The sequence below is a fragment of the Filicampus tigris genome, chromosome 15, assembly GCF_054856515.1.
Source record: "Filicampus tigris isolate MCC_2025a chromosome 15, RoL_Ftig_1.0, whole genome shotgun sequence".
Lineage (NCBI taxonomy): Eukaryota > Metazoa > Chordata > Actinopteri > Syngnathiformes > Syngnathidae > Filicampus > Filicampus tigris.
Genome location: NC_141231.1, coordinates 2,045,201 through 2,057,028, shown reverse-complemented (window position 1 = coordinate 2,057,028; position 11,828 = coordinate 2,045,201). Strand labels below are relative to the sequence as shown.

The 11,828-nt window shown below is 38.9% G+C and overlaps 1 protein-coding gene across 2 annotated transcripts in view; it reads right to left on the bottom strand.

Annotated features, from left to right (window-relative positions):
* Positions 1-2,358: 2,358 nt before the first annotated feature.
* tln1 (talin 1) overlaps positions 2,359-11,828 on the bottom strand; it is a 101,445-nt gene continuing 91,975 nt past the window's right edge. For both annotated transcript variants that reach the window (XM_086053306.1, XM_086053307.1), the window contains 5 exons: positions 11,126-11,251; positions 10,559-10,621; positions 10,293-10,475; positions 5,812-5,937; positions 2,359-3,702 (listed from right to left, as the gene is read on the bottom strand). In XM_086053306.1, the coding sequence (XP_085909432.1) occupies positions 3,568-3,702; positions 5,812-5,937; positions 10,293-10,475; positions 10,559-10,621; positions 11,126-11,251 (633 nt within the window). In that variant the 3' untranslated portion in view covers positions 2,359-3,567. The remainder of the gene's footprint in view (positions 3,703-5,811; positions 5,938-10,292; positions 10,476-10,558; positions 10,622-11,125; positions 11,252-11,828) is intronic.

Here is an 11,828-nt window from a genome sequence, read left to right as displayed (position 1 = left end):
AAAAACTGCTATGCTGCTCTCTTATCTTGGCATCCACCTTGAGAATAGGAAAGAATATCCCACTGTAAGAATACTAATGTATATAATGATTCATGTGTTATGATGCCTTTGTCTCACATTTGTATTATGAACGATAGAGGTTGATGATTAGCCTTGTTAGCTAATTATGAAGGATAGACGTTTGATGATTAGCCTTGTTAGCTTTGTAGGTTTAGCTTTAGCTTTGTTTTAATCCAGGCCCAGCTTGCTTGGTGTGCTTTGCTTTCACACATGTATGATAATGACACACACGCACACACCCATAGACAAAACAAGTTCAGAGTGTTCCAGCTGCTTTTGCTCCCCTTTCTTTTCCCTTAGAGCTGGAACACCTTTCCTCCTAAGAAATTAAAAAGAGAAGAGGCGCAGGAGCCGGGCGCAGGGTTTTGTGGAACTGTAATCGTACATTTCTCTGCACTCTCTTTTTCAAGCAAAAAGACAATATTGTGTTGAGTGTCTTCTCTCCTCATTGTGTGCGTTGTTTACTAATGTCTCACTTGGAGTGAACCTGACACCCACACATACTGTATCTAATGTGTACCGTGCTTGAAATCTAATGTTACCCATGCTCAGACCGCGTCTAACTACTGGCACAGGTGGTTTATCTAACGCAATTTTGACTATGATTATTATTATTAGTATTATAGTTTACATCCTCCCACTGGCCACCACACACTATGGGGCTGGCACACAATCAATCAGGGGTGCGGATGGAAAAATGAGGTCTTCAGATATATTTTAGTCACCAATGGTTAGCACCAGCTCATTCTGTATTTAATGAGGGTACCCGCTTAAGTTGTCTCTTGCCATACTAGACATGAGTGTGTCACATTTAAAGGGAATGAGAGGAGTCGCTTTGATTGGTGGTGAAAGAAGGTTGTGTTCATGCCCACAACAGTGCAAACCACCTTTTTTTTCCCAAACACTGGCTTGCAAGCAGCTGTGAAATTACAGACGCCTGTCTAATCCGCCTCTATGCAGATTAATGCCGTGCGTCACACCGAATTTGCGCCAGTCACAAAAATAGAGCCCCCAAAGTTTTATTAGTGCTGCGCTCAAGCACAGTATACCTCCCTGGCCCCAGTGGACTTGGGCACCACATGATTGAATATGCACAGGACATGTAAATGGACAATCAGGATATTTTGTGTAATTTTTGGACATGGTTCTTCCTCATCCTTATGAAAAGATGAGAAGAAAATTAGCCAAGAGGTCGACAGCAACATTGAAGGAGATCATCAAAGCCCTGCTACATTTGGGGCCAAATGTTGCAAGGAATGTAGGAAGTTTGAGTTTTCTGACCTCCAATCAGGAAAAGCGCCCTGAAAAGCCACTCAAACCCACCGGTCGCAAAGTCAGAGAAAAAATATCTTCCCTAACGTCACTCGACAATAGCAACCCCCATGGAGACACAGACCATGAATAGCAAAAGCATTTATAAGATTGTAAAAACATCCTGTATGTCTATCTTTATTATTTATATTCATTTAGTTAGTCAACATAACTTCACATACCACAATGTGATTTGTACCGACTGCGTGAAGATACGCCGCTATCTACCTGCATGAATCTATTTGGTGAAATGTATGAAATGCACATACGATAATTCCTTTATTTCTATAAATGAAACAACTTAAGGCAAGTTTGCTGGAAGTCAAAATGTGTTTTGAGAAACAAAACAAAAAAAACAAAACAATTTCTACTCCTCACCCATCTTTGTTGTTTACAATTGCCTGGAACACCGAGGTTGCAACTGGTACAATCCGAATGGGACAAATCCAACTTCCCACTTTTCTGGAATGCAGCCTTAGTCAAAAAGTGTGTGTGTGTGTGTGTGTGTGTGTGTGTGTGTGTGTGTGGTGTTGGGTTTGGTGGGTGTTTTTTGGGGGGTCTGGGATTCAGGATTTGGCTAGAAAGCAAATAAAAAAAAAAAGTCAGGAATAGTGTACCAACCAGATCACCATCTTTAAATGGAGGCTAAACTTGAAATGGTGACAAGTGTGCGCTGACTCCCACTTGACATGAGTGAAATGAATGCAATTGGTTCATTCCAAAAACAGGCACAATCATCCAATTACAGTGCTCGGAGGGTGTGCAACTCTGCACACTTGTAAACCCACATTATCTTATTTCATTGGACTTCTCCCATTTGTATAGGTTATACATTACATTAATGGTGGAAATAATGTTTGGTGTTATTTTTACCACAAAAAGCGAACATTTGAACATGGGTGTGTAGACCATTGATAATGACAATGCACCAAGGGTGTAATACTGGAAAGAATGTGCGTGAACGTGGACAGAAAAATGGAGATGGTGTTCCAATGAAAACTGGCTTTAATGCATAAACATAGCTTTTGCTACTGTTTTACACCAGCATTATATTCATACCAAAGTCACAATGTGAAATAATGGCTTTTTAAAAAGGCAGATTTTTTTTTTTTAAGTAATAGCTGTGCCAAATATTATTTAAATGGTGAGTTTATAAGATGCTCTGTTAACTTGGTGAAGTGAATAAGTGCATTGGAGGATAAATGACAGGCATCAGAGAATGTATTCAATTACTTGATACATTCACTAGAAAGGCACTTTCAAAAACAATTATACACTGGGAAAAATAGTGATTTAACATTTGGCTCTTCGTAAAGGGAAAGAGTAATGTAACTTAAAAATAATGCATAGACAGACATGCGTAAACTAAACTGTGACAGGGATCCCCTACAGTAGACTGTCATTAGTTAGGCATCAGACACAATACTTTGGCAAAGGTTCAATGAATCATTTCACATCCAAATACAGTTCATACAATGTTAAATATGATCCTCCTGATTTTTGACCAGTCTCTCAAATATAACCCAAGACTAAATACTGTCATTGTTTAATTTCAAAAACGATGCTGTAAAACACGAATGAAAGTAAAATAACAAATAAATTGCTAAATCTGTAAAAAATATATTTTCCACTCTTCCATTGCAATGTCACTGCTTTCATTGGAAAACTATGAGCTCATATTGCAAATATTGTCATGTGCTCATGACACATTTACACATTGAGCCGCTTTTAAAAATGCTTTCTCACATAACATTTGCATAGAGATTTTCGTATAAAGCATCGATTGTGCTTAGCTACAACTGTCTAAAGTTCGAGTGATGAAGGCAGACTCTTGGCAGGACTTGATATGAAGTCTTAGGACTTTTTTTTATGAAGGCACATTGTATGTCCAAAAATGCAAACCATACAGTTCGAATTAAAAAAAAAAAAAAAGAACTATAAAGTGAGCCCTATATTTTGAAAAGTAAATAATCATTCAGTACATATCAAAAAGCATAGATAGGCATACACATCTATTTCTGTATCAAAGTTAAACACTGGTATTATAGAACATTTCACTTTGACAATGACTTAGAGGGACACATTCAGAATAACTGTTGTGGAATTAGAGTCCCCGCCCCCTCCTCCTTTTCCTCTTCATGTAGCTGGGTGAAGGTCCTGAGCATTGCATGAATCACTATTGTACCACGGACTCTCTCACTGTTCCTGACCATCTTCCCGCAGCTCTGAGGGTAGAAACTTGTACTGCTGCTGCCTGATCATGGCCAACCTCTTCCTGGCCTCATCCAACTCTCTTTCTTTGCGAAGCATCTCCTCTTGGGCGGCGATGATCTGCAACACAATATGTTGGCGCACTGTGTAAACAAACCCTCATTATTCAACCAAAATATCTTTGTTGTGTTGAAAATACCCACCTAATAAATATTAGTTGTTAAGTGTTTTGGTTTTACTGATGCAAATAAGGATTGACAATAATTACATATCTGTTAAAATACTAGATTGATTATTTGTCTACTACTGGCCACTGGAACAATATGGATTACTGCAACCCTGTCCAGTGATATGTTGAGAGTGAGAAACTTATTAGGTTCAGATGATGTCATGCATGTGTGACAACAACCAGGTGAGGTTTGGGGCTGCATGATATTGGAAAACCATGCGATATGTGATATGGTTTTTGAACATAGTGATATAGATTTTACTGTGATATTTAACATGTTCCTAAAGAAATGACATTTTTCTTATCTAATGAAAGAAATACATTTTTTTCACACAGCAAAATAAGCGAGCTCAATGTATTCTTAACTAATTAATTGTAATTAATCTAGATCATTTTTTCGCATACTTTTTCTTTCCCATTGGGAAAAAAATCACGGCACATTACTTAACAAAATGATTCACAAAAAGTATGTAAAAAGGTTAATTGTGGTTGAGAATCAGTGCTCTAGATAATGTTCCACTATTGGGTGGCGATGCACATTTAAGTTTGCGTCTGACTGGTCAAATTCAGATAAAGGCATACAATTCCATAAGAAAAAAATATTGCACGTCTTTGCGATATGCATACTGCATGAGCCAATATCGCGATATCGATATTTTTCCAACATGACATTCCAACATGATAACAACCCAAAAACATCGCTCCACTGCCTTACCAAACAAGCTGAGGGTAAAAGTGATGGACTGGCCATCACTTAGTCAAACTGCAACTACAACCACTACAACAAGGAACTTAAAAGTACCTTATTTTTACAGACCATAAGGAGTCTTTAATTCCTTCCTATTACGTTTGCGTTGTCATTCTCATGCGTATCTAATCGCTAGCAGGCATCTGTGTTTTTGTCGTCGGAACTAGGACTATGTCCTGCTTCTGCGTCTGAGAAACATGGGAAATGTAGTCCTACTAGCCTAATGTTGCGGTCAGCTCAGCATTTCTGGCCGCACATTTCCATTGTTAGAATGTGCGATAATATCATTGTGCTCTGTGGGACCGAGGGGTAAACGTTAGGTTAAATTCCTTCCTATTTACTTTCACATTCATTCATGTTTGCGATCTCATTCTCATCTGCATCTAATTGCTAGTGGGCTTCTGTTTTTCATCACACCGGGACTAGAACTACTTCCTGCTTTCATGTGTGAGAATCATGGGAAATGTAGTTCTACTAACGGTAGACCCAACGAAAGTTAAGCTTTTCTTGCGGCATATTGCAGCAATGGGGGACCGGACGGGGCGCAAGGCAAACAACATAGCCAGCTTCCAATAGCTGCCGAGACCAAGCAAAAAATGTTCGATAGTGGTGAGTGTATCGACTTATTTACAGTTCTTGAATTGTAAACCATGATAGCATTTAGCATTTAGCATGAGCCAAAATAATAACACAACCACCGGCCACCAGATTGACTAGCGCTGTTCAAACATTTTTTTTCGTCTGTCCGAGGACCCCTCCTCCGCTTGAAGCAGCCCCCATGTAGGTACACCGCAAACAAAAGCAAGCGAGACACGCGGCGCTACCTGATGTTTTCAGCCGGTCTTAACTGAGCATAATAGCGCTAAATCTATCAAATAAATATAGGGTCGAATTAGAATAAACTATTTCACTACATACTATTTCACCAAAATAATGCGCCTTATGACCCAATGCGTCTTATGTATGATTTTTATTTCAAAATCAACCCGTTTTTTTTTTTTTTTTTTCCTTCATAGGAACCATAGAGAGTTTGTTTGAAGTGCATGAGGCGTTACTAAATGTGTGCCCTACAAAAACAATGCTAAACGCAACACTTAACAGTGTTACAAATGCGTATGATGGCTTAATCCATCCACTAATACAGCAGGCCTGTCGTCCGCCTAACCTTACATTCCTACGGCAGACCATCAGTTGTTCATGCCTACATTAGATCATCACCTTGAATGACTAGAATGTCTGCAGTTGGACTCACCTGGGCAATTCCTCCCACCATCTTGCTCTTGACCACGACTGCTTGGTCATCCTGAGCATCAAACGCTGCTTTCTGTGCTGCCTTCACCAGGTTATCCGAAGCTCTCTTCACAGCATTTCCAGCCGCCTACAGAAACGCAGACATCAGTTAAGAAAAAGTGCATACAGGTGGCACCTAAAAAAAACCCAAAACAAATCTCATCTCTAGTTGTAACATAAACTTTTATTGAAGGCCATTCATCTGTTTCGATGACGACGTATTTTCAGGGAAATGAGTGCACATATTTGGAGCAACAGACACATAGCTTGGTGTCTTGTGAGCAGCAACTCCTTAAAGGGAAAAAAAGCAACCACTACAGTAGACTTGAAAACCATAATGTTTTTTTTTTTTTTTTGTGGTGCCTGGAAATTGCTGTAAAAGGAAAAAGTGTGGGCTGGTTTGCCGCACTCAAAGTCAAACATTTCTCTCATTGGTCGACGAAGTGGAGCTTTCTCTCCTTTTGTGGCTCTGTGGGCTGGAGCAGACTGAGCTAGCAGTAGATGACAGTCACAAACACATTCTACAGTCATTCTACTCGTTTATCTTTGACTGGAATGTTACTGTTAATCAGACCCTTGACGTGAACTTTCAACAGCTGTGGGCCTACACTGAGGCTACTTGCTAACCCCAGGATGATCGCGGTCCACCCATAAAGCTGATGTCTTAAATGATGATTTTGTTTTCTCCACGACACAAAAGTATCACTTTTGTAAAACATATTTACTACAGTCCAGTCCAGAATACAATTCACATTTTTTCCCATGGTCACACTCACACCGGGCCAGTTCAAAATGACTCGTTTTATGTATGACAGCCTTAACCAGGACATCAACCCAAACACATTTTTTTTTTAAAGAATATGTTCTCAGCAGGCTCACTAGTTGAAACACGGCATTCTGATTATTATTATTGCGTTTGTGGAATAAGAGTTAAGAAGCAAAATCCATCCCTTTTTAGCCATCTTAGAGGGCGGCCATTTTGTCATTTCTGTTGACTGAAAATGACATCACAACTGCTCAGCTCATGTAAGGACCAATCACGGCTCAGCTTCAGAAAACAGGTCAGCCGTGATTTGGTCATTACCTGAGCCCTGTGTAATGTGATGTCATTTTCAGTCGACAGAAGTGACAAAATGGCCGCCCCCTTTGATGGATAAAAACGAGTGGATTAACTCTTATTCCACAAACGCAATATTAATCAGAATGCCTTGTTTCAACTAGTGGGCTTGCATAATTAGCACATATTTTTGAATGAAATATGTTTGGGTTGACTTCTCCTGTAAAAGATGTAGAGATTAGCTTTAAAAAGCATCATGGCAAGGGGAAGGGACAAGATGCTAAGAGTGTAAACACGGGTCAGGGCTAATGTTTCGAGTTGCGGGTGCCATTGGTTGACTGGTGGATTGTTTCCAAGATCCCCCTGGACATAAAGGTATGGGAATTACTGTGGTGGCAGCTGCAGGCCCAGAAGAGGAGGGGATAAGCCACTGCTGATTGGATCCAAGAACACGAGCTGGCCGGGACTGGCTGATGTGCTCTCAGATAAGATACACAGTCATAAATAAATCGAACATTTAGAAGCGTTTGCTATGATGGGAGAGAGCTGCACTTTCAATGTCTTGGAACTAGCCACGCTTTCAGTTTGACAATTCAGTCAGTTGTACCTTGACCCACAAGTGCCCCAACTACAGTGTAGTGGGTGGGGGGGGAAATAATTGAGACGGAACCTTGAGTGACTAACAAATTGGTTAACAAACAGATTTTTTCAACAAATAGTGCTTGGCTTCATGAACTGAGCTTCCTGACATCCACACTGTAAAAAACACAACTTGTATTTTTGGGGGCTAAAACAACTCAGTGCCAGGACATTTTCTGACCTTCTTTTACCCTAATGTTTGAAAATGTTTGAAAAAAATATAAATAGGTTCATGGGTTTCAATGGCTAGACTGTGAAAGGACATTTAAATATGTCTTTGGGATTTAAAAAGTTACATTATTACAACAATGTCAGTTATCACAACAAATCAATACAGTTGTTTACTCCAAAACAATTTGTTAAGTTGTTTTTTGTTATATCTTGTATCTATATCAATACAAGGGACAACAGTTGTGAAATGCGGGAAAGAAACTTCACAACAGAAAAACTTAAAATATTTAATTGAATTACCCAACTTAAAATTTTATAAGTTTGTTGCCTTGAAATTTTGAGTCCACCCAACTTTTTTTTTTTCAGTGCTCCTGCAACGCTCACTTTTGATTTCTCCCACGACCTCATTCACTCGCATAATTCGATATTTTTTTTCTTCTGCTGTAAATTAGCCCTCAGTATAGCACCCTAAAAGGGGAAAGTGCAAGTCACTATTGGGAAACTTTTTTTTTTTTTTTTTAAAACGTATCCCCTGCTAAAGAGTGACAGACGGCTGCTTGCTGCAGCAGCCAGCAGCTGCTTCGCACAGCGGGGACTCGGGAACGAGAGCTACAAAGAGAGGTAGCCGACACTTACTGTCATGCTATTTAAAGGCCAATGTACTACAGCTAGTGTGTGTGTGTGATTTGAATTACATGTGTGGTGCTTGAACAAATTAAACTTGTAAGTCAAGGCACCACTGCATATTTTAGATTTAAAACAACAACAACAAAAAAAGCCCCAAAAAGTCAACTAGTAGGCTACGTTCAGATTGAAGGGCGTGATGCCCAATTTGGATTTGTTTTTTGTTAAATTCTACATGTAACCGTTACAAAAACAAATGCGACTTGTATTGTGAACGGAACGCGTCCATGATGTGAAACGCACAAAGCATGTCGTTGAGTGACATGCAAAGATGACGTCACGCGGCAGTATTTACGGAAGTAAATATGGGCCAGTGTGTAGGGGCTCCTTTTTTTTATCATCTCATATCTACAGAGGAGCGATGCAGAGGAGGTTGAAATATTTTGGGGAGATGAGGCGAGGCGTTTAGAATTTATCAATTCATGGAGACGTCTACTAAAGAGGATGTCACGTCATTGCTGTGTTGTGAAATGCACTAAATGAGTTTGAGTTTATTTGAAAAGAGGGACAACACATATTAATGAACAAGATTATAGCCAACGGCTAATTTCCATCTTTAGTCCCTTCGGCAGGCTGATGTTAAAAACAATAGATAAAATGCATAGGGCAACAGTAGGTAAAAAACACAGGACAAACTTGACAAACTTGAGATACATGCAATCTAGGCAGTGTTGTGATGACAATGTTTTTTATCCAGCAGCCAGGCGTTAAGATGTTTGCTCAAGAGGTTCAGAGACAGGAGTTCATGTATGGTGTTTGGTATTGAGTAAATAAAATCGTTTTGTATTGTATTGTATTGTATCAATCATTATAGTGTGTTTATGTTACCCATAGTTTGCTGAATGTGTGTCGAATGAACTGTTGCGTTACATTTAAATTGCACGTTGTTAACATGAAACCTTGACTGTGACTTGAGTGCGAAACATTAAAATCCCTCTTAGTTCCATTCTAAGTTAAAGTGATTGTCATCGCTGCTCTGTAAAATACACTTAGGTCAATTTTTTTTCAATTTTCTTATTTTTGCGTGAATGGTGATTCTGCGTAACAAACATTGCATTAACTTGAAAATGTGTTTTTTCTTTTCCAAAATTGGACATAAGTGTTTTTCACAGGACAACGACATTATGGCATAATATGACACTTGTACATGTCATTATGCCCATCTTGGGACACACAAGGGAGAGTCTTCACCTTCTTCTCTAAGTTGGCAGGCTTGTCATTTAGCTTTGCTCTTCTCAAATGGAGACGATTAAGTGTAAGTGCGAGACGATTTAACATTTATTTGCTTTCACCGTCATAACAGCCCAATGAGGGAAGCCGTAGTTGCAAAGTGGCCCGCGACAAAAATTTGTTTGACAGCCCTGTTGTAGTGACTGGACTTTTAGCTAATTAATTAGAAATAATTAACATCTTTGTTACATGTAGTCTGTTTTTGTGTTTAACTGATGACCGTGATGGCCAGGTCTGGCCCGGAAACACATCAGCCATTCAGGAAAATTCACATATTTTCCCCAAATTCCTAATGGCTACCACGCCCCCGATTGCCACCGACATTGGTTAGTATCAAGAAAACTATGGAACATGGCTAAAGATCAGCTCTTAAATTAAACTAATATGAGCTGTTTCTGTTAAACAAATGTAGACATTTAAAATGAACAAAAAAACTGAAGAAACAAGGGCGGTCTAATAATGTTTCTTCCTCCGGTGGCTGCATGGTTACAATTCTGAAAAATGACCATCCAAAACTTTGGAATGATTGAGCACCATGTAAGTGGTCTACTTCATGAATGTTGCATCATTTAAAATGATACATCTGCAGATCTGGACTTGGTTTTCAAAAAGGACATTAGAGGTATGTATTAGGACAGTGCACATTGGCATGCAGTGCTAACCTGTAGCCTCTTCATGGTCTGGGAGTCTTGGTCAGCCTTGACCTTGCAGGCCACCAGAAGCTGAGCAGTAGAGGCTGCCACCTGCTTGGCCGAAGAGATGAGCTTCTCCTCACTTGCGTGTCCCTGAACCGCTGAGTTGGCAGCCTCACAAAGATTGTTGGTCGCTGCAGCTACCATTCGAGCCTAAGGAGTCAAAGGCATTGACTGACATGTTCAAGTGGGCTAGTTGATCCAGTATTTTATGAAGCTGGATGTAGAAGACTCACAGCAGAAATCAAACCCTGAGACCACTGTCCATCATCCACTGCATTGGCTGGAATAGCTCCCACCTGTAAATACGTTGTTATTATGTTGACATATCTGTTGCTGGGCAATGGGTGATTAGATAATCATAGATACTATGAAGATAGAAGATAAAACACACTTCAATGGATATCTATTTTAGGGTACACAAGCATGTTAAGAGCAAATTCAATAGAGGGGGGGGGGAACTCTAAATGAATGGATGTGGCTTTCTGCTGGTTCACAGAAATGAGAAAATAAAAATTGGACATGGCAAACATTACCTAGACCATCTTAGTAACTGTACAAACTGGGTAGCACAGTGCCCTTGAAAAAAAGTTTTTTTTTTCCAACAACAACAACTTCAATTATCATCAACCAAAAGGGACAGTCGTGAAAATGGCACCATTCAATTTAAAGGTATTTCTTCTGCATTTTACTCAAAGAAAATAAGTAGCATTCATGATAATCTGGGATATTTTTGTAGTTTGGGGCCTTGTGTTGTGAGGGTCCCACAGATACATTTTCATCGTGTGTTGGGTGAGCCCTACCTTTCCTTGAGCCACCAGCTCTCTCTGGGCTGCTGAAGCAGCTTTGACCAGAGCACTGGTGGCTGCGGCAATAGACTTGGCGGCCTCGAGAATTTGCTCCTCAAAGTTCAAGCTCTCATCTGCTTCCTGTTTAAGGAGAGGGAAACCAGCAGTCAATAAACACATCATATGCAACAACTGTGATGAGCTGTGAAGCAGTTGGTAGAACTAAAAGCTGCCCTCATTTGGGAAAGTTAACAACTGCAGGCAGGAGTCAAGAATAACAAGATAAGAGATATAAAACCTGTCATGCCATGGAGGGATGCCATGAACTGTACATATATATATATATATATATATATATATATATATATATATATATATATATATATATATATATATATATATATCTATATATATATATATATATCTATATATATATATATATATATCTATATATATATCTATATATATATCTATATATATATATATATATATATCTATATATATATCTATATATATATATATATATATATATATATCTATATATATATATATATATATATATATATATATATATATATATATATATATATATATATATATATATGTGTGTGTGTGTGTGTGTGTGTGTGTGTGTGTGTTCACACAGTGCCTGTACGTGGTTGGAATAGATTCAAATTATTATTTGGTGTTTTGATCAGGTCATGTTCAATAAAACATA